Source organism: Triticum urartu, chromosome 3, assembly GCF_003073215.2.
Source record: "Triticum urartu cultivar G1812 chromosome 3, Tu2.1, whole genome shotgun sequence".
NCBI lineage: Eukaryota > Viridiplantae > Streptophyta > Magnoliopsida > Poales > Poaceae > Triticum > Triticum urartu.
In genome coordinates this window covers 20,861,265-20,885,103 of record NC_053024.1, presented here as the reverse complement: position 1 = coordinate 20,885,103, position 23,839 = coordinate 20,861,265, and the positions used below count along the sequence as shown (strand labels likewise).

Sequence of the window (23,839 nt, the reverse complement as noted above, 5' to 3'; positions counted from 1 at the left end):
AGACCTCATAGGACCATCACAGCAGAACAGCAACCGCCGCCAATGAAGAGTAGCGTAGATCGAAAGGATCCAACATGAAAATAAAAGAATGTAGATGAACTACGACCAGAATCAAGCAAATTCACCAAAGACAGATCCACCGGAGACACACCTCTACACGCCCACTGATCATGGTACACACCGTCGGGACGAGGCTAGGTGGAGAGGACCTTATTCCATCTTCAGGGAACCACCGCCGCCTCATTTCGTCAAGGAAGTTCTTTCTCGTCGAACACTGCTTCCCCTTCTTCTTGATGCTGCTCGTGGTGATCTTAATTAATGTCTCTTTGTACTAGAAAAGATAATTTTTATTCCTTCTGGTGTATTTTTCCTTCATCAGTTTTTTGATGTTTCTCCTTTTTCTTCAACCAAGAGACTTGGGTCGTTCCTGAAATATTGTGCCTCGTTTCATGGAGTGGGAAATTGGGTGAGCACGAGGAGCGACTTTCTTCATCGCCAATCACCCCTTGGAAAAGCCATACATTGTATGCTCTTATTTTATTTATCTTTTTCATGTGAAAACGTCTGGTGAAAGATGCAATCTCATAATTTCATTTCCTTGCCCTGCTAGAAAGCGTGAGTAAATATCTTATCATAAAGTCCACTTAATTGCTTTTATTACAACAAAACTTATCCAGCCTCTGCTTTCGTGCTATTTTTGTATTGCAATAATGAGCATTAATATCAAACCTACTATAAAAAGGATTGCCCTCTCAATTTCTCTTCCTCAAGGCTCACAAGTAGTATCGCTTTCCTATCAACGCCACATACAAGTTAGGATGAAGATTGCAGCTTTGGCGCTACTCCTAACACTCACCTTTCTCGTGCTAGCATCAAGTACGTTTAATCAGTTCCTCCAAGAATGTTGCATCAACCCAATCAACAAAATTGTTCTTTTCATGATTTGTATTTCTTCTTGTTGGTAATATTTTGCAGATGCTGATACGGAACCAACTTGTACGGTCAAATACCTGAAGAAGTTTGGTGGGTATTTGATTGGTGGTTGTCAGGAAGATTGTCAACGAATACTTACGTGCCCTGAGGACAAGGAATGCAATTTGGAGGCTGATATTGTTGGCAAGAGGTGCAGGTGCACAATGTGCATATACTACTCCAAGGCTCCCATAAAGGAAACTGTGATGTTAAGTAACTAAGCTAATATCAGTGCAGGTTTGCTAAAACAATAACAATGCCATATCATGGGGTGTATTAGCATGACTATTTGCAATAAATCTTTATAGAACATAATTCAACGTTACACAGTGCGTGTGTGCACCGCTTCTCTTCGTGATAGTACAATGTACTACGTCCAAAAAACATTCGCCACAAGAGTAGTAGTATTAGTGTGTGACGTGTGAGTTAAAAAAAAGGTGTGTGACGTCTTTTTTTTAAGTTCAGACAGTAGGGTGTGAAGAGCATATATGTGTGTGACGTCTACCTACAGATAGATGGTGGGTGCGAGAGGACTGGAGAGTCGCGACTCGTGAGGATGCGTGTGTGCGTGAGAGAGGGGGGGGGGCACGTATCAATGCAATGCATGTATGCGTGTGTGCGTGTGTGCTTGAATTGCATGTTAGGATACCCCTCTGCACTCGCCAGGATCTATCAATGTGGAGATCCATTTATGGAGCCTAGCTCTAAGATGGATGTTGCTTCCAACCTAGCCTCCGACTCTTACAACTCTTTCATTCTAATGATCTGCATGGTGGAACTCATCAACATATCGCTCAAAATACACCTCATGACTTAAAAGTGGCAGGGTCTGTTTGTATGTATATTCATTCACTGTATGACAAGTAAGGGCATGTCCAACACTGACTAAGAGAGTAGAGGGGGCCATGCATGTGAAGAGAGGACTATGATGTGATCCGTGAACATTATGTGGGAGAGAATCATCCAATACTATTCACAAATTAATCCAGTTGGACGAAGAGAGAGTAGAGGAGGGCCATGCATGTGAAGAAAGGAGGACCACGTGGAGGTTTGTGCCGGTCAAATGCATGTCCCGTCTCCGGCAAAGCTCCCCCAAGTCTGTACTTATGATACTAGAATTTCAGGGCATGTCACACTTGTGTTACTGGTGTCTGCATGTGACGACTAATGGTTGCGTCTTTTTCTTTTCATCTGGTTGCGTCTTTCTTTTATTTTCATTGCAGGCATATGCGGAACTGCCTCACGTGTGGTGATATTGTGCAAAACCAAACCGTAAACCAAAAACTGAAAAAATCAAGCATTTTCTTTGGTTTTTTCAGGTTCTTCTTTCAGTTTCCAAATCTGAAAACCAATTAACATTCGGTTTTTTTCTGTTAGAAAAAAACTGTTTTCTGTTAAACTGAAAAAAGAACTCCATCAGTAGGTACCTATCCGTATGCAAAAGCTTCTACATATGTATTTTTAGAATCCAAAGCTTGGACATATATCTTCAGGCATACTGCAATGTTGATGGTCCACGCAAGCAAATATCAGCCCAAGTCCGTGCCAAGTTATAAACCCTAACTAAGTGCCAGGGAGCACCACAAAAGAAAAACTCCCGCGTATTTCATTCGTACTGGCGGCAATCCCAATTGCAAATAAACACCCATTAAAACCAGATTAAGAGGAAAGAAAACATCGATAACCATGGATGCACACCTCTGAAAATCTTCATGGGGAAAAACAACATATTTCTCATCTTATTCCAAGAGAGAGAGAGAGAGAGAGAGAGAGAGAGAGGCCAGATGACTGGCCACATTCAAAATGCGTTTTCGTTGTGTGGGCACTGAGGCCACCGTCGGCAACACAAATGTGATGCCATGTGAAAATAAAGGACGTGGACATATTAGGGTCTTGAGTCATGATTATTGGGTTAAGTACGGGTAATGAGGATAATCCCAAACCTCATAAAAAATGCTCTACAATGTACTAAAAAAACGATGCACCAGACATCACGAGGAGCTTGCTAATGAAACATGTGCCCTTTTGTGCATGGCCTTAGCCACATGATGATATAGAAGGTGAAAAAACACAAATCTCTCATAATTTAGTTGATTATAATTGGTACACCACCATTAAGTACGATTAAGTTGTCTATGTATTTCTCACATATGGGGTATTAACTATTTAAAGGACAAATCACATATTCCTTCGGGCTTCAATAATAATTGGATCTATATATGTAGCAATACGCACGGAGATGCGGACATCGCTGGGTAGTATTGCTGTTGTCCATCGCCCCTCCATGCATGCAAATTAAGAACTTCTTGGCTACAACTCAAGAATGGTTACGAACGTCTAACGTTGACTTTGCTCACGGGACATCCCTGCTTCTTTTTCTGCTGACTGTACAACAGACTTTTAGTTATTTTGTGCTCTCTGTTGTAAACGATCTTGATCTGGTCGAAAGAAACATATATTATAGTTCATCAAATTTCATAAGTGATCAAACATCCTAATACAGTAGTATTGACTTTTGCTCTGTTTGAAATTAAGTACTCCCTCCTTTCCGGTTTATAGGGCTTATCTCAAAATTTTAGTTTTTCCATTTTATAAGGCTTAATTTGGTTGTTCCCCATCACATGTTCAGACTTCAAGGTGCATTAAATCATTGCATGCAAGTATTAAGAGAAAACTGACCAATACATGCTCTTTATGCATGCATGCATTGCAATTAATGCATCCGTAAACATAATTTTTTGAGGAAAACAAGAGCATTAATTGGGTGCTTTTGCAAACTATAAAAAATATTCCACCACTCATCATCTACCTTGGTTGGTGAGATTTTTGAATTGAGTCTTATAAACCGGAAAGGAGGGAGTATCTAGAGAGCATGAAGTGAAACTTTTTTTTATAATAAGTACTATTCTCTCCATTTATTTTTGTAAGACAGTTTAGACATTTAAGACAACTGCCCAAACAGTTCAATTTCAGCTGTCTAAAACGTCTTATAAAAGTAGGGACTTTGCTACGACTGAGATGCGTACCCTTGAGTGTAGCCCGATGCAGAAGATGGATAGCTCGACGGCAGTGAGTGCGACAGAGAAGGAGAATTGGAAGGAGAAGAAGGGTGGTACGGCCTCGGCGGCATGGCCAGCTCGTCGATGCTCCTCTCCAGCATCTCGAGCACCTTGGCCATCGACGGCCGGTTCGCCGGAACGGTCTGTATGCACCACAGCCCGACCAACGCCATTTTCCTCGCGATGGTCTCCTCCTCGGCGTCGCCTCCACCGTCCTGTCGCGCGACCAGCACGCCGCCGTCGCCGAGCAGGTGATCGTAGATCCAGAGCGGGAAGAACATGTCGGTTTCCTTGGCGGCGGCGTAGGCCTTGACGTTGCTCCGGCCCCCGACCATCTCCAGCAGCAGCATCCCGTAGCTGTAGACGTCGGACTTGGCGGACACGACCCCGAACCCCCGGGAGAAGACCTCCGGCGCGATGAACCCCACGGTGCCCCTGGCGTCGGCCATGGACAGGATGCTCTCCGTGGGGTCGCACAGCTTGGCCATGCCGAAGTCGGCCACCTTGGGCCGGAACCCTTCATCCAGCAGCACGTTGTGCGGCTTCACGTCGAAGTGGATGATGCGCGTGTTGCACCCTTCGTGCAGGTACTCCAGCCCCCGTGCCACCCCCGTCGCGATCTCCTGAAGCGTCTCCCACTCGAGTCTTGTCACCGGGGACTCCGGCTTGGACGACGGTGACGAGTAGATGTACTTGTCGAGGGAGCCGTTCGGCATGTGCTCATAGACGAGGGCACGCTTGGAGCCCTCGAGGCAGAACCCAAGCAAGGTGACGATGTTGACATGGGACGTCCGGCCGATGCTGATCACCTCGTTGAGGAAATCCTCGCCGTTGGGCCTGGAGTGGTGCAGGAACTTGACAGCGACCGCCCGCCGATCACCCAGAGTGCCCAGGAACACTGCGCCGTAGCCGCCTTCGCCGAGCTTGTGCTTGAAATTGCTGGTTATCTTCTTAAGCTCCGAGTACCTGTACCTCCGGGGAGCCAGGGAGCCGTACTTCTTGAGCAGCTTCTCAACGTTTGCATTGTCAGCTTTGATGTTTTTGTCCATGATGTTGGATACAAAACTCATGCTGCGGATTTGTCGATGAAATTTCAAGGCCATGACGAGGCACACCAGCAGGATCAAGCAAGCTGTGGCGGACACTGATGCTGAAATTATGACAAAATTAAACTTGAGTATAATATGTACTATGCAAACTAACCAAAAGTTATTACTAATTCCCAGCACAATATGATAAGGCCCTTCCTGGTGTCAAGACTGTGTCAAGTAGGCAAATTGACGTGACAAGGTAATTAAGAAAAAAGGAGTATTTAACCAAAAACTACCACAATTCATGGAAACGTGTTGAAAAACTATCACTTTATGATTTTGTGCCAAAAACTACCACTTTTGTCCTAATCTGTTGCTAAAAACTACCAAGTGTGAAAATTGCTCGCTTTGACTGGGTTAAACCCGAATCTGACTGCCCGACCCCACAGTTTAGATGCCAGCGTGGCGAAGTGCACATGGCCAGCCGTTCCCAGCCGTTAACGCCGCCTGTACACCGGCCAGATGCAAGCCGGCCATAGTCTGCCGTGCCTGGGCCAGAGGCGAGACCAGTTGCGCCGCCCCTGCGGGCAGCTCTGCCTCGCTGCAGCTCCTCTTCGCCCGTCGCCTGACCCTCCTGCCGCTCAGGACTGCTGCCGCTCGCCTCCGACCCCGTGGGTCGTTGTGGCCCGCAGCTCCCCGTCAGCTCCAGCCCCATCGCTCCTCCGTCCAGCTCCGCCCTCCGTCTTCGCCAAGTCTGCGCACGACCGGCTCCGCCTGCCCCGGCAGTGCTGCTGCTCCTCCCGCGGGCGCCGGCTCGTCCCTGCTGCTCCTTCCGCTGACCGGCTCGGGCGCTGGCCAGCTCGCGCCCGCATCCCGGCCCGTGAGCATCGCCTCTGCTCCGTGTCGGCTCCAGTCCGCGCCGCCCTGGCTACCGAGCGCCCGCTCGTCCGCTGTCTCGCTCCGGTACAGGCGCCTCCGCGCGCCGCTCATTCCCGTCGCCGACTCCGCCACTCCGGCCGGCCCAGCCTCCCGCACTGCCCCGCTCCGACAGCTGATGTGCTGCCTCGCACCGCTCCCGTCTGGCCACGCGCCCGCATGCCGGTTCCGGGCGCTGTCAGCCAGCTCCGCCCTGCGCGCCGCGCTAGGTCCTCCGCTGCCGGCCTCCCGCGCCCTCCGCGCAACCCGGCCCGGCCGGCTCCGCGCCTCGGCCGTCTTCGAGTTGGCCCGGCCTCCGCCCGGCCCGCCGGCTCCGCCCGCGCCAGCTTCCTCATCACCGACCTCCATGCTCCTCCAAACGCGACTGCTTGACCACGAGTTCCAACACGGCCGCCCTGAATCTGCCTCCCCCGGACCTCCCCGCCGTCATGCTCGCGCCGGAGCGCCGCCTGCAGGTCGCGCCGTCTCCTCCAGATCCGGCCGCACCGCCGTAGTACTTCATCTCCTCCGCCTCCGGTGAAGGCCGTCGCCGTCTCGATCTCTTTCTACGGTGACGGCAAAGTTAACGGTGCTGACTTTTTCCGTCCTGACACGTGGGCCACACTATCATAAACGAGCCAAAGCGAGCAGTTTTCACGCTTGGTAGTTTTTAGCAACAGATTATGATAAAAGTGGTACTTTTTGGCACAAAATCATAAAGTGGTAGTTTTTTGACACGTTTCCATGAATTGTGGTAGTTTTTGGTTAAATACTCAGAAAAAAGAGAAGTTCGATGACCCCGAGAAGAAACTATGTTAGATGCTAGACACGCCATAAGTTACAGTCTACAACTAATTAAATGAGATACACATTAAAGAGTTTAGTTGCTAAGGCTCTTTGAAGAGTTTAGTTGCTAAGGCTCTTCATGCACTTAGCACCCCATCTAACCATCTATACATTGGAAGAGGTCTGAGACCGATGTTACAAATATGATGTGGTTGATGGTTGTTGAAGCACATGCTTTCTTGCTTACACACAGTTGCAGCTAGGTACGTACCTATCAGGATGACCTTGTTGCTGGATTTCTTCCCATCTGCATACAAGGAAAAAGCCAATATACATGAGCATGCACAATGTCATCAAGGCATCAACCAAGCAAGTGACCAAATTATATAAGTATTTGCAAGACTAATCAATGAAGTAGGTCCCGATGGGAGACTAATTAATCTGAAAGTGATGCATTTGTACTGTGCTAAGGACATACATGCGTTTGTCGGACTATTTGGCAGGCCTAGCTGCGTCACTGATTAGGTAAGAACTGTTAAACGACGACTAGCTAGTTGAATGGATTGGAAAATCTTACCGGCCGGGACAAGAAATCGGACGGTAGATCGAACGCCTAAGCTTGATTGGTTACCGTCGTGTTCACACGACACGTAGGCATGCATGACCAAACGACCACAATATTCAAAGCATGCAGGTCACGCTCATACTCCAGACACGTGCGTGAGTTAGTTGAGTTCTACCGTGTGCATGTACTTTACGATGCACCCTCGGTGCACGCAGACAAACTCTAGTTTTCTGTAAAACATTGCATCTTTATGAATACATACACGCATAAACTATCTCAATTAACATGTTCGAAAGACTGGACCAATATATCTCAAATTTGACGAAGTCATCAAAGACGTCGCGACATGGATGGGCACACCATACGAGCAATACTAGACTTAACTAGCTAGTACTATAACAAACGTGAATAATTAGAATTGGTCTTTGGGTTAGGCTGGGGCCCACCCGCCTGAAAATTGAGGGAGGGAGGGGGGTTGTTTAAATTAAATAAAAGGTTTCGTAACCATACATAGGTTTTCTTCGTAGGTGTAGGATTTTCGCACACCATACGAACGACTGATCACAAAATTTTCTGAAAAAATCTATCATAAATGTAGCAAAATGTGATCACTATGCTAAGTCTGGTACTCTCTCCATCTCACTTTACAAGTCTTATACGAACCCTGACAAACAGGTTTGAACACAAGAAAGTTAAGCATCTGAGCTAGATCGATTAGCTGTCCTTGAGTTCACACGACACATAGGCATGCACCAAGAAACGACGACGGTCACAATATTCGAAACAAATCACGGTCATCTTTCCGGACACATGCTAGCTGCCGAGGAGGAGGACGTGGAGTTCATATTCGAAGCATACGTCGTTTGTCGAGTTGATTAACTTGAACCTTGTGTACGTAAGTACGTACGTACTTTGCGATGCATGCTCGGAGCATGTAGACACATGCTAGCTGCCGAGGAGGAGGACGTGGAGTCCCGGCTACTTGCGGCTAAAGTATACGTACGGGTTTAGGTAGGACCTAACACGGAACCCATTGGCTGTTTGGCCAGAATACTGTTTGTGTGTTTAGAACTTTAGATACGATGAGATCGATCATCGACAATGACAGGCGCTGACCCAGGAGCCAAGTCCAAGCTAGCTAAGCTAAGGGCGTTCAGCACGTCGTTTCGGTAGCACGGCTACTGTTGCTGGTCAACCGGAGGAACCTTGTCCTAAAAGTTTAGCCAGCTACCAATAGCACATGACAAGTTGACTCAGCACAAATATACTCCGTATTTTTATCTGAGAGGGTCTAAATGGAGCAAGAAACTCCATGTTAATGCACAAACTATACTCGGCAGGACTCCGCGGTAATTTGGTGTTTGAGAAAAGCTCCACATTTTAGATACGGACATTAGACTAACTACTAGTAGGACCCACGGGGTTGTTGAAGTGGCAATGGTAGGATGAGAGCGTCTACCGGCAATATCTAAACGGTGGAGTATTGGATGTGATGTAGACTCAAACATAGAATAAAAGGTTATTTTTAAAATATGAAGCTTTTGCCATAACTTGTGCAAATTACGTGGAATTTATTAAAAAAAAAGCTATCATTTTCGCGGTCCTTTGATAGTAAGTCATCTGTGATAACTGGGTCGACTATTGATCTAGATGTGTCTGCAACTATAAAATCACAAAGTGGGAGCGTGTACTTCTGGTGCTGTGCGTTCATGCGTGCATCTATGTTATACTCGGATCAAACACCCTTTAAAGCTCAGAGAATACCACATAGGTTTTGCAATTCGTGACAATTATGATCTTCAAAATGAAACTAGTTCAGACAAAATTTAAACCTTTTACTTCAAGTTAATCTCGAATTACAATCTTGGCAGATCTACCTACATGTTTCTCTTCATCAAGACGAGAAGCTAATCGAGATAGTAGTAATTGTGAAAATAAATACTACCATTGTTTGAAAATATGAGGTGTAGTTTGACTATCTAAATTCATACTTCCACTAGTAATTATTTTAGTAATATAGTTTATGTTGCATAAAATATACATCATTGCATTCATATTTAAAAGCACCCATCTATGAGTAGATTTAGTAATATGTAATAAAGAAGTCGTAAACTTGGACAAAGTATGATTAGATTTACTAACATATATTTTTCTTTAGTACTAACTTTTATATAAATCTGGACACAAACTTTAGAAAATCTTATTTAAAATAAAATTAGACTATTTTTTAGTTGAACTAGACGTTATTTTGCTATATAGAAGTCGGGAGGGCGTGTGCTTACCGCATCTGGCCGGGCGCGATGATCCGTCGGCGCAAACGCACGCAAAGGCCTCGGCGTCGGAGTCGTACCCGCACTGGCCGCCGCTGGCGCCGCACGCGCCGCAGTCCCCGGCCGACGCCCTCCACTGCAGCAGGTACCCTTCCCTGAGCAGCCGCGGGTACTCCACCCCGGCGCTGGCGCCCGGCGACAACGACCCGGCCACCGGCACCACCGCGTAGTCACACCCGCCGGCCACGGCCCTCGCCTCAGTGGTGTTGTACCGCGCGTCGAGCCGCACCACGGCCGCCGTCCCGGGGCACGTGACGTCGACGAACCCCGCCGTCGCCGCGGGGGCCGTGCAGTTGAAGAGGAAGAGGAGCTGGCGGTTGGTGGTGCTGGCGGAGAAGGGCGCGAGGCTGAGGCTGGCGGAGACGTCGATCTTGGGCACGGGGCAGCCGGCGTCGTCCGTCTGGACGTTGTCGTTGGCCACGACCACGGCGCGGTCGGCGTAGGAGACGCGGAGGAGCTTGTAGCCGCCGCGGAAGGAGCGGGCCAGGGACGCGCGGCCGCCGCGGCAGTCCACCTGGAACGCCGACGGGCCGCACGGCGCCGGCTGGGCGGCGTCCGTGAGCCAGAACGGGTACTGGATCGTCACGTTCCCGCACGCCTTGGGCGCGCACGTCGCCACGGCCGCCGACGCCGGCAACGTCAATTGGTGCAGCACCAAGCATGTTGCTGCTAGGACGGAGAAGAGCGCTTGTAGATGCATCGCGACGTACGTTCGATCGATCGACCCGTGGGTGGGTGGTGGCCGTGGTGTTTCGTTGCGTGGAAGAACGTACGGTGTGTTGGTAATATAGGGATGTAGCTAGATAGGGGATGGAGAAGAGGTAAACGGGGAGTGTGTATTTGACTGGTGTTTCCTAATGTGGTGTCGCGTTTGTCACTTTATTTCGTGGACTTGTCTAATGTCTATGCTTCCGTGTGTGAGACTACCGAGTTAATTGGTTTTAGTTCGTGGGTGCTGATAATAATAACGGCATGCTTTACGTGATGCTTGCGTCGGGAGATTGGGACTGGCAAACGGTAGGTGAGTGCGCACCTTCGTCAAAGTCGACTTCAAAAAATTGGAGCGGAAAATGGGCAATCGCCATTCGACCAACCTGTACGGAGGGTGCTATCTTATCCAGTTTATATATTGGAACGGCGAACAAGCATGTGGTTGGATGGTTAAGAAGACATTGATATTCTTGCCCATCAGAGTTTAATTACTTGACATTGGTGCTCGCATGGATTTTGCCTGCATTGTATGTGCGTTTTAGTTGGGCCTAGCTAAAAACCAATATTTGCACGTTTTTGGTTGCTCCCATTCCCTCTAGCCTGGCTGCGGCAAAATGAAAGGCAGACTATTTAGTTGACGGCTTGTTTAGGCGAAAACAGAAGGCATGGTATTTGGTTACTTGTAACCCATGTTGTCTGAGATAATCTTCTTAGAGAGGTGGTGAGATTACCAGCACACAAGCAGTAAGCGTTCGTGTGGGACGTAGAAGACGTTTACTGTAGCACTCTGTTTAGTTCGTTTTTGATCATTTTTTATTATGTTTTAATATTCTTTAATAATTTTATGTACTATAAAACAATTATACATGTGGTGAACATTATTTCAAAATACACACTGACCATATTCTGAGCATATGATGGACATTTTAGTAATACATGATGAACTTTTTAGTATTATACGGTGAACTTTTTTTAATATATGATGAACATTTAAAAACTATTAATAAATGCGTTGAACAATTTCAGCATAAGCAATGAGCATTTTGTAATATACACTGAACAATATTTGAATACACACTGAACATTTGTGTAACGTATGCTGAACAAAATTTAAAACAGTGTGGACGTTTTTATTATTCGTCGAACAATTTCTAATTTACAATGAACCTTTTATAACGCATGGTGAACCTTTTGTAATGTACTGCGAATATTTTCTTAATATGCAATGAACATTTTTGTAACACACTGCACTTTTTATAATACATGAAAAATAAAGATAAAGTAAAAAATTGAAAAGGAAAAGAAAAGAAAAGGAAAAAAGAATAAAGAATAAATAAAAAAAGAATGAAGAAAAAAAGCAACGGAACAGAAAAGAAACAACATATGACTGTAGGCTGGCCCAAACTGGGCATCGGGTGGCCGACCTACAGCGAAGCCACAACGTTTTGATGCTCACGAACATCAAATAGGTTTGCCCCCAAGCCCAAGGGAGCAACTAATCAAAGATCGTTCCTTGGGGAGCCTCCCCAAGCGTCGTCACTTGGGATGGGTTGAGAACGGGCCAGTTGGCGCGCTCAGGACACTCCCTTCTGATTTTGGTTTTTTTTTGCATGTGTTTTTGGCTTTTAGATTTTTTTTTTGGTCTTTTCGTCTTTTCTTAAGTTTTGGACCAAAAAACAAATTCAACAAAAATTGACGCAAAAAAACATATTTTTTTTTGTTTTTTCATAGGTTTTGGACCACAAGCCTAAGAGAGGCATGCATTTACTTTTCATGGAGGCATGGTCGTGTCTCTTGAAAAAAAAACGTGTTTTCCTGTTTTCCCTATGATGAGAGGCATAAATTTGCTTTCGCGAGAGGCAAGAGAGGCACGACCGTGCCTCTCAGAGAGGAAAAAGAACATGCTTTTTTATTTTAGGAAAAGCACGAATTTATTTCTTGTCAGGGCACGGATTTGCTTCCGCGAGATGCACAGCCATGCCTCCTGCAAAACGGAAAAAAACATGTTTTTTTTCCTACCACGAGAGGCATGGATTTACTTCACGTAGAGGCATGGATTTGCTTCTGTGAGAGGCACGACTGTGCCTCTCGAAAATGAAAAAAAACACATTTTTTTCTTCCGCCATATGCACGGACTTACCTCTCATGATGACACGGATTTGCTTACGCGAGAGGCACGGGGGTGCCTCTCGCAAAAGAGAAAAAAAATAAGTGTTTTCTATTTTTTTTTGTATCAGGAGAGGCATGGATTTGGTTCAGCGAGGGGCATGGCCATGCCTGTCGGAAAGAGGAAAAGTGCTCCTGGTTCGGGTTTTTTCATTCAGTTTTTTTTGTGAATTTTTTTCATTGAAACATAACAACATCGAATCTAATTTTGAAGATGTCGGCGCGAGAAATCCAATGATGAAAATGCTTCGAGATTTGGACGCATTGTTTGAAAGATTAAACATTTTGAATAAACAAATCTACCTAAAAGGGAAAACTAGTAGGTTGCGACTAGTCCTGGCCATGGGAAGCCCGGCCCGACGCTGCTCCCAGGCCGGGCTCAGGCCTAGATTTTGAGCCCGGTGGCCGGGCCGGCCCAGGCCCAGACCCGTCGTTTTGCGATTTCCTGAAGGGGGCCGACCCGAGGCCATCAGGCTTTTATGTGTTTGGGCCGTGATCACGCCTAAAAACCAGGCCCGATGGCTGGGCTCGGGCCTGGGTTTTTTGCCTCGGGCTTGGCTAGGCCTGGCCCGAGGTTTGGCCAGGTATAGTTGTGACAAGTGACGTATATGTAGTGTGACACTTGTCGCAACCTGGGAAAGTGAGAGTGGCCTTTACAAAGAGTGCGCTTTGGCGAGGTGAGGGACGGGGGCACTACTAGGAAAAAGGCTATAAATAATATGGACACTAATGGCGCACCAGACATGCGGTGCGCCACTACTATATAGCAGTGGCGCACCATGTGTTGGTGCGTCATTAGTGTGATAGACACTAATAGCGCACCACTCCCGTGGTGCGCCACTACTAACATATTTTTTTTTCTTCCAAAAATACCAATGGCGCACTATTCACCACGTGGGCCACTACTATCATTTTTTTCTGTTCTAGCTAGTGTCCTCATGAATATTTATTTATGTTTATTATGATATTGAATTTCTAATTCACAAAAAGTATTGAATTTGTTAATATTTTTTGAACTCATGAATATTTTTAAATTTCATTCATGGGCACTTTTCGAATTCATGAATATTTTTTAAAATTTGATGATAAATATTGAACATTCATGAGGACACTCGATCTCGATCCCCCTCCATCTCGATCGCTATCCCCCCTCGCCAGATCCCCCTCGCCACCGAGCACCCCCCGCACCCTCCCCCGCTCCACCGCTGCCGACGACCCCCCGCACCCTCCCCCGCTCCACCGCCGCCGCCGACCCCCCGCACCCTTCCCTGTCTCGCTCGGTTCCCCCGAACGGATTCGGCCGAGCGCACCACCCACCCCCTCCCTCCCCCCGAGAGAGACCTAGGGTTCAAGACGCTGCTGCCGGCCCTCCGCTAGGCAACAAAAAATCCTGAAAAAAAATTTACTAATGGCGCACCGCTAAGGGGTGTGCCATTGCTATCCAAAAAAAGATTACTAATGGCGCACCTCTAGGGGATGCGCCATTGCTATCCAAAAAAAGATTACTAATGGCGCACCGCCAGGAGGTGCGCCATTGCTATCAAAAAATTACTAATGGCGCACCGCTAGGTGGTGCGCCATTGCTAACCCTCCCCCGCACTAAAATCCCCAGTCCCCTTTCTATCTTCCCCATTGCTAACCCGTACTGCGACGCCGCCGCCCCCGCGCCCCCGCCGCCTTCCCCGCACCCGACGACCCCCGCGCCCGCTCCGCCGCCGGAGTCGCCGCCGGAGCACTAGGAGGAGGAGGCCCGCGTCCACCAGGAGGAGGAGGCCCGCCAGAGCACGTCTTATTCCTCCGAGCCGTCCGTCGCCCGTGCAACCTCGCCGCCGCCGTCCGTCGCCCGTGCAACCTCGCCGCCGTCAGTCACTACCCGGCACCTGCGCAGGTGCCCCTCCCCTCTCCTCTTCCCCTTCTTTTCAAGTTCAGAAAAAATAAATACAAGCTCATCTTTTTGTAGGAAAACATGGATGCATCCATGATTTTAAATGCTAGTAGACTTGTAGTCTCCGTGACATCTGTGCCATAATATGTTTACAAAAAATTCCAAATATATGTACAAAGTAATCACAATCGTGCATCAACGCACAACAATCCTATTATGGCTTCTATAGACTTGGTATAGTGTGAAAATTTAAATTCATTTTGATATTTGAATTTATCATGGCTAGCTCTTCAAGATAAGTCCAATGAGCAATATATTTCAAATTGTGGAGCAAAGATACGACTGAGCATGTTGGTCAAGTGAAACCTCATTAATTAAATTACATTCATTGGAAGGTTCTTTGCTTTTCGTTAATAAAGAGATGTTTTTTTTATGTTTTGAGACAGATGGTCATCATGTAGGAACATATTATGTACCGACTAAAAAGGGTTGAGTTCTTTTGTACAACTTTGCCACATTGTCACAAGTCATAGACATACTCACGAGTGCACGCGCTAAATATATCTCATGCTGATACTGTAGGAGTAAAATCCATGCCCTGTTAACAATGTATTACAAGAATTGTTTTCTTTTGAGTGTTTTCCTGAAATATTGTGTTATAATAGAACTGTTCCTGGATGTGGTCATGGCAGATAAATTTGTCATCAGTTTGTAGGTTGTCGAATCAGCAACTCGTAGTTGAATTGATTAGAGTTGGCCCCAAGGACGCTACTCGTAGTTGAAACTTGTAGAATGCTACCTGAATTTCACTAGGATATCAGATTCAAATTGGATGAAACTGCCATAAGTTTTGTTTTTAGTACTGCTTGGCACATTGTGGTGCTAGTTTGTTGGGTTTTGTCTCCGACCATCGTGTCGTGATGATTTTGCAGGTACCCCAAGAGGCCCTTGAGTTTGTCGGAATGTCGATTAACTTCCGTTCCGGCAATTTCGGGTACTCCATAATGTCCTATTTTCAGCAAAGGTCATGCTGAAATTTTCTGTGAATTTTAGCATGACTTTGCTAAAAATAGGACATATGGGGTACTTGCGACTAATGCATGGACCGGGGTATCTTAGTACTTAATTAAGTAGGATTAACTGCCTCTTGTGTTATACATATAGAAGTGTGATATCAACTCATAGTTATTACTAATGTCAGTTAGGATGACCTACTAAAAAAGCCCATACCACATATTCCATTTGGATGGCCCTGCTAACCCTTGACCATAAATACTTGAGATGGATGTAGCAGGCTTAAAGAAAGAAATGTTTTTAGGCCAACACCACACTGTGGATTATCTTATTGGACCCAACGCAAGAGATGATGTAGTTTTGAATTATGAACGTAGGAAATGTCGTCATCGGACGACGAAAGTCCCCCGGGGGAGTGCGGTTGGTGCCACGACGATCGAGGTCTGTGCGACAGGCCTCACCTGGACGATGATCGGCGCTTCAGCATTAAGCTCAAGGAGACATTCGAAGTTGAAACGGTACACAACGACGACAAGTGTTATTTTCATAATTAAGCATGACTTCAACTATTTCAACGTGTAATTTTCATCTTTTACAATTCGAGTATAGCTTATCCCATGCCATGCAAGACGCTATGTCTTGGAGAGGATGAATTTTGAAGACCATGAAAATTCTGAAACAAAGAAAATTCACCTAAGGACTCATCACGATGTGGATTTTGAAGTAAATCTGTATAATTCTGGGAGCGTAACCCATTTTGGTTGCAAAAATTGGGAAACATTTTGCAAGATATATGGTTTTGATGAGGGTATGCTTGTCACCATGGATCTTGGTGATCCTGACATCGACCAAGACAATATGGACATTTGGGTCCTTGTTGATACGCCTCCAGTTCTACCGCTATGTGAGTTTCTCAAACATAGTTAATTATTAACTAATTTATATTGTTCATTTCAAAATAGTTGACAGCTTATTTCCATTAACAGCTTATGTTCATTCTTCAAAGAATGTGCGGGAGATGGTAGACAAAACCCACTACACCGATGGTTCCGAATTAACTTACAAGGAAAAAAATCATCTGGTCGGATTTTGTACTGACATTGAGAATTACAACATCTACAATCAAACTCCTCAACATTATGGTCAATACGTGCCACTAGTGCATGTGTTGAACTACAGTAACTACCATGGAGATACCTTGGTAAGATTTTTTACTATTACGACATCGTGCATCTTTTGCATACTTCTAAAACTAGTACATCATTGCTAACTATGAAGTTATTACCATGTTTTTCAACAGATAATCCCAGAGAATTGTGTGCCTCATTTGATGTATCAGAAATGTAGCCTTAATGTTTTGAACATACTGCCAGGTCATCCTACGAATCTCAACTGTCCATACCAGATTTCTAAAAGAAGTGGAGACATGCAAATCAAATGATGGAAAAAATGTATGGACAATGGTAATGAGGTTCTTGGATGTAAAAGGAAGCAAAGCGCAAGAATTGAAGACATGATGATCTCCATTCTCCATAATGGAGAGTCATGGTCTATTTTATTTTATGTTATTTTATCTTAAATAGGGTATTTATGTCATGTTTAGGCATAGCAGTAGCAGTAGCACGGAGATAAGAGAGGACACATCTCTCAAATTTCTCCGAATGCAGCATTACTTTCGACAAACTCGCTACTCGTGGTCTCGAGACTTGTAATGTTCTAACTTTGTTCGGTATTTTAAATTCGAAGACTAATATGATGAATTGTATCCGGAGACTAATCTTCTATTGCATTCGATAAATCTAATGTTTATATGTTGTGCTCTCTATATTCTGTGTAGTAATTTGTTTTGTAACCTGTGCAAATATCAGAAAAGAAAAAAATCCCTAATATTCATACTAGTGGCGCACTGCAAAAAGCACACTAGTGGCGCATCATCAACTAGTGCGCCATTAGTAAGCCAGAGCACATGGATAAATATGGCCCCCTAGGAGGCATACTAATGGCGCACTGCATGGTGCGCCATTAGTATACCAGATACTAATGTCGCACCACAGGTGCGCCATTAGTATAAATTCTAATGGCGTGATGCTAGTGGCGCACTTGTAGTACGCCATTAGTAGCCAAAACAGGTGCGCCCCTATCAGGCCTTTTCATAATAGGGGGGGGGGGGGGGGGCTAGAATCGTATTGCTCAGGCTCGATCCACGAAAAAACATTGAACATCCTATATGTCGTTATAACGTGGCGCAACTCAGTAACATGTTTTTTTGTAACTTGTTCTATTTTATGTGTGTTTTTTCTTATTTTGTTATTTATTTTCATGTATTATTTTCCATTCTTTGTTCATTCTTTACTTCCATTTTTTGTGGGAAATATGTCACACCTTTCACAATTACATGAACATATAATGCCTCCGTTCCAAAACATATGACATTTTGGTAGGCTAGTTTAGCCTATCAAGACATATTTTAAAATGGAGGTAGTAAAAAGTTCTATGCCAAACCTTTTTTAAAATATGAAATGGATTTTTTTCAAATACATTGACATTAACTTTATTTGATTATTAACTAGTTTTTACATTATTTGTAAAACTTCTAAATTTTACCATTTTCACATTTCAGTAAGAAATTAAAATTTATGTGTTTTGTCGCGCTGGTGGCCAGCCCATTATGCCTCCCGCTTGAGAACACACACTATGGTAGTTGTCCCTCTTAGTGGCCTATCAGCGGGATCCTCCTATTTGAAACTCTAGAGTGGGTACAAATGGGCTGCTGATGTCATGCCAAATTAAAGAACTGATTTTTTTATTTTAATTCCAATATTTTTACTTCCGCTTTATACTAAATATATTAAAACTTATTATTTTTTAAAAAATATGGAAAATGGGAGAATATTCACCTAGAGCTGTACTTCCTCCCTCCCAAAATATAAGGCACACTTAACTTTCTCTGGTCTTCATCGCACAACTTTGACTATGCTTTTCACTTATTATAGGTCTACAACATTAGTATAAAGACATGTGAAATAAAATTGTTTCAAAGACAAATGCGGCAATACCATTTATACATGTTCAATCCAAATACCTTGGCATATATTAATGGCCAGAATGATGAATCAAAGACCATGCAAACTCAAGCGTGCCTTAAATTTTTGGAAGGAGTGACTATATATATGTTCTTATGCAGTATATAATAAAATATTCATATATTAAAGAAATTACCTTTATTTAGAATATAATTATAGATTTAGAAAAATATCCATACGCATATGAATACATTTTGTTACAAAGTGGATAAATTGGTGAAGACCAAAATAATTAACATAAAATTTTGGATTGTGATAAAATAAATGAAAAAAATGGAAGAAGGCCAAAGGGTAAGGGGTTTTATCTGTTTGCTTATTAGTTGTGTTGCACACCTCAATTTTTTCACTAGATGATTGAACTATTTAAAAATTTCATCCTTTCGCTAAGAATGTCTCAAAAATGCCACTCTGGATTGTTATTGTCCCGTCAAAGGCCATTGACTGGGCTGATGTGACAAAAATACCGTTGGCCCCCACTTGTCATCATTCCCTCTTGAACTCACTGTAACCCATGGGTCCTAGTTTTCAGGAGTCAGAGAGTGAAATTAGAAGCAAAAATATTTTCGCTCGCGAGTGCTTGAATCATTGCATGTGGTTATTTTTTATTTTAAGAAACTCTTGTGTTCCAATAACTAGCACCCACATGTTATAGGGGAGCACTGGCATGTGTGTTCTAGGGATACTAGCAAGATGCTCGTGCATTGCACGAAATATCAAGATGCATTTATATGAGTAGTTTATCTTGTGGGAGAAAAAGGATGAACGATGGAAGGCCTTATCTGCAAATGTGGAGAGGAGTGTGGGTAAATTGTCATAGTTTACTTTCTATCCGTTAGATATAGATCGGACGGCCTATATTAGAGGATGGCAGGCACACCATGATCACCAACTCTGCTTTTTATAAGAGTAGAGATTTTGGTCACTTCACCTTGGTCAATGGTCGTTGACCAAATGATAAGGGTGCTGAGTGGCATTTTTTAACGGAAAGATAACGTTTTTAAGTAGCTGAAAATTCTAGTGGCAAAAGTGAGTAGTGTTGAACAACTACTCCCAAAACTGATAAAACCCAAACGTAAAAAAAACAAAAAACAAAAAAAAACTGAAATGTGCAGGGCCAAGGAGACCCGCCATGTGTGGTTTGTCGATATTTTGACACACCTATTTATTTATTTATTTATTTATTTTGGAAAAGGCAGTTCTCAAACAGGGATTTTCATATAGGAGCACCTAAAAATTATCTTCCAAAAAAAAGAAGGAAACACTAAGCGGTGGAATTTCCAGTTTTCCTCGATTTGCGTTAGATTGATGATCCTTCGCACGGAGCAGCGGCCGAGCAAATTCGACATGGGTCGGTTCATTATATCTAGTATGCGCACTAGAAATATCGGGTGTTGGGAAACCCCTTCTGGAATGTTCCTTAAATGTTCTGTTCTTTTTAAAATTCTTTTTATTTCTTTATTCCCTAAAAAACAGAGAAATGTTCAATATCCAAAATTTGATCACGTTCTCAAAAAATATTTGAAATTTCAAATTCTTTTTGCAGTTTTAAAAAATACCAATGCTTATCCAAGAAATTGTTCGTGTTTTCAATAAATATTCATCTTATTCAAATTGTTCGAAATTTCCATTGTTGTTCCCATTAAAAACTATTTTTTCAGAAAATTCAAAAAATTCTCTGTTTTGAAAAATATTCAGAAACTAACAAATGTTCATATTTTTAAAAATAAATTCTAAACATTGTTATTGTTGCCAAAAATGTCCACATATTTCGTAAAACGTTTATCTTTAAAAAATGATTACTGACAATGCGTGCGATAAGCGAAATACTCAAAATTTTGCGAAATTTATGAACATTATAAGAATAATATGAACATTTAAAAGAACAGAAGAAACAAAAATAAAAAAATTAAAATGTAGGAAAATGAAGCTTGGAAAACAGTAAAAAGCACCAAACTGAAGAAAATAAAGCAACCGGATGTGTGCAGGCCATATCCCACACTCGGTTAACTCCATATGCAAATCCCGACTATGTGCGCAATAAGCGGCACCTCCGGTTTTCGGCGCCGGAGCTATATTTCGCCTACTCTATGATCTAACAACGACTCACCTATGGAGTCAGCACGTATGGCCAGCCTATTAGCGTGTTTTTCCACTCAGTCGCTATTCGTTCGCTCGCTTGATTGGTATTGTAAATTTTTCATTACTTTACACTGGTGGACTTATCTGGTTTTATTGGTTTTTTCTTTCGCCCTTTTCTCTTTTTCATTCGATTTTTTTGGGTTTTATTGATCTCATTTGTTTTTTTGTGTTTATTGATTTCTTTGGTTTGTCTTCTTTTTTATTTTCTATTTCTTATTCTTTTTTGTATATTTTCCTTTATTTTTTCCCATTTAAATATATTTTTCCTATTTTTCTCTAAATTTCATTCTTTTTTGCATCAGTTTCTTTGCTTTTAGGTATCCTTTGTCGAACTTCTTTTCCTTTTTTCTTTGTTCTATGGTTTTCTTCCATTTCCTTTGTTTTTGGGTTCACTTTATCCCCTTACTTTTTTTTGTTCAGTATATGTCTAATTTTTTCATTCACAATTTACATTTTGTTTTGTTTTGTAACACATATATACTTTTTAATGCATGTTCTACCATTTTTCAACACATGATTAACTATTTTTTATATTATATGTCCTGATGCCTACCATTTTTCCATACAAGTTGTACTTATATGGTTTTCTTCTATTTACTTTGTTTTTGGGTTCCTTCTGGTGACGCTGCTTCTGTGTTGCTACATGCGACACATCCCAGTATTTATACCGCGCCTTCAACACCGGATATATAGTTCCAATCACTAACCAGCGCATACCCTTCACTGCATTACGTAAGTAAATGTGCAGGCCATCTATGTCTTTGTTTTCACCAGAGTTTTGGGAACCTCTTTCCAATAATTTGTACTCTTCTTTTGGCTGGTTTTCTTGTTTTATTTTAAGATTTTGTTTTGCTTTTTGCTTTTACTTTGTTTTTTAATTTTCCGTTTTTATCAATTTGTTTTTTAATTTTCCGTTTTTATCAAATTTGTGAACTTTTTACAATATTTTGTGAACTGTTTTTAAGATCCGTGAACTTTTTTCCAAATTTCGTGAACCTTTTAAAATTGTGAACTTTAATTTAAATCCTTGTGATTTTTGTTTTTCAATTTTGTGAACTACGATTGCTATAGTCCAGATCTTTTCTTTGAGCAGTAAGGGATACTCTACTGAATCAGGGGAAAGTTAATAGGAATACATATAGAGTCATGGGGAAATCTTAGCCACATGTGGCGACCCGGGTTTAACAAAACAAAGAATTTAACCACACTATGAGCTTCTTTATTCGTGCCCCTTCCTTCATACATGATATCACATGATTCAAAGAACTATTGATTTTCCCTGATATCCCAAACAATAGCATCGTTCCTGCCACTATGCCTTATTATCACATGAAATAATGATCCCACTGAGGTGCAAATCTAAGGCGAGCGCTTGCGCTTCTCTGCAAGCTAACGCCGCCAAGCAAGCCGGGCCCATAACTCCAGGAAAAACCATTGGCGAGGCTATAGTCCAGATAGATGCCGACTTGTCAATGGGCTGGCCCAGCTGGAGGCCGCCTGTGCGTTGCCTCGACAATCTGCCGCAAAGAGTGGCAGACAGGAACTCCTTCTGATGTTTTCTATTTGATGCGTGTTTCTTCAAAAAAAATTGAGTAACGTGTGCTTTTGAAATAGTTGACCCTTAGCACACGTACAAGCGAGCATCTGATATATTGAGCCAACTCATTTCAGTTGTTACATGCAATACACTCCCGGTAATAAGGAACCATTTCCTGCCTTGTTTTATCTGTTTTGGGAAACTTCTGGAAGGTCCTTGAACCTCGTATTTTCTGTTTGCTTTTATTACTGTGTTTTTCAATTATTGAGGTTTTTTATATATAGTGTTACTATTCATCATCCAGGGTGCAGAATAAGTTATTCTTCACCCGAGGTAATCTTATGATCATTTCATAATTAAATTACGTTTCAAATTCAAATAGTTACATTCCTATTGATTCACTACGTAAAATTTGACATAAGAAAATAAAAATATAGGTTATAAGACAAGAAAATTTGCAGTTTATGTGTATTTTAGACTATATTTTTAGGTTTGTAATTTTACATAATATAAAATATTTTTTACGGCGATTATATATTTTCTTACGGTCCCTTTTTGCGTCGGAAATATGACAAAACTTACGGAACGTAAAATTACGGTGCATTGATGGTAAAATAGAGGGGGGTGAAAAATAACTATTCGTCACCCTGGGTGAAGAATAGTTATTTTTCACCCTCTCTCTATTTTGATGTCAATGCACCATATTTTTAGGTTTCGTAAATTTTGTCTTATTTCATACATAAAAGGAGAACGTAAGAAAATATATATTCGCCATAAAAAATATTTTATGTTACCTAAAGTTACGAACATAAAAACATACATGAAATGCGATATTTCTGGTCTTATAATCTAATTTTTTATTTTCTTATACCAAATTTTATGTAGTGAATCAATATGAATGTAACTATTTGTATTTCAAACATAATTTATTTATGATACGATCGTAAAATAACCTAGGGTGAAGAATAACTTATTCTGCACCCTGGGTGATGAATAGTAACACACACACACACACACACACACACACACATATATATATATATATATATATATATATATATTTCTTTTTCTTGTTTCATTATCATTCTATTTTTAATCACAAATTTAGAAAAATAAAATCATTAAAAATAGTTTGTAATACTGAAAATAGTTTGTGTTTTACAAAATTTGTTCAGAAGTTAATTTTTTCCCTTTTACCAAAAATTATTTCATTTTCTAAAATCCTGTTTTCCTTATAAATGATTTTTTTCAAAAATTCTTGGGGGTTTCATAATTGTTTCAAAATTTTCGGAAATTGTACATATTTTCAATAAATGTTTGGAATTCGAAAATTTTCTCACAATTTTAGAAAATATTCAAATTTTAATTACGTTTTTGCTTTCTGCGAAAAATCTTCTAAACGTCAAAATTTCTTGATATTTTCAATAAGAATGTTTGTGTTTTTTCAAATTTGTCCGCAAATTTTAAACTAGCCGCTAGCGTGCCATTGCGACAGTAACATATCGTTTCAGTGAACAGCGCTACAACACGCTTGCTATAGTAAGACAACGATTCAATGAACATCGCTACAACGCCTGCACTATTTTTTTTTGAGGGAGCTACAACGCCTGCACTACAGGACACGAACTCCGCAGAAGTGACAATGG

The 23,839-nt window shown here is 42.5% G+C and overlaps 1 protein-coding gene across 1 annotated transcript; it reads right to left on the bottom strand.

The window, feature by feature from the left end:
* Positions 1-3,038: 3,038 nt before the first annotated feature.
* On the bottom strand, positions 3,039-10,506 carry LOC125542470 (LEAF RUST 10 DISEASE-RESISTANCE LOCUS RECEPTOR-LIKE PROTEIN KINASE-like 2.1). The gene is made up of 4 exons (XM_048705515.1): positions 9,611-10,506; positions 7,035-7,070; positions 3,999-5,181; positions 3,039-3,410 (listed from the first exon to the last, which is right to left on the bottom strand). Exons 1-4 carry the CDS (start codon positions 10,356-10,358, stop codon positions 3,377-3,379), a joined length of 2,001 nt encoding a protein of 666 aa, XP_048561472.1. The 5' UTR covers positions 10,359-10,506; the 3' UTR covers positions 3,039-3,376.
* Between the last annotated feature and the right edge of the window lie 13,333 nt (positions 10,507-23,839).

What these genes read in the sequence shown, in the direction of transcription:
- LOC125542470 (XM_048705515.1), bottom strand. Translation starts at nt 10,358, where the DNA reads ATGCATCTACAAGCGCTCTTCTCCGTCCTAGCAGCAACATGCTTGGTG. An exon ending in ATCGCGCCCGGCCAGATGCG is followed by an intron (nt 7,071 to 9,610) that starts GTAAGCACACGC and finishes CCTTGTATGCAG; the next exon opens with ATGGGAAGAAATCCAGCAAC. An exon ending in CAACAAGGTCATCCTGATAG is followed by an intron (nt 5,182 to 7,034) that starts GTACGTACCTAG and finishes TCATAATTTCAG; the next exon opens with CATCAGTGTCCGCCACAGCT.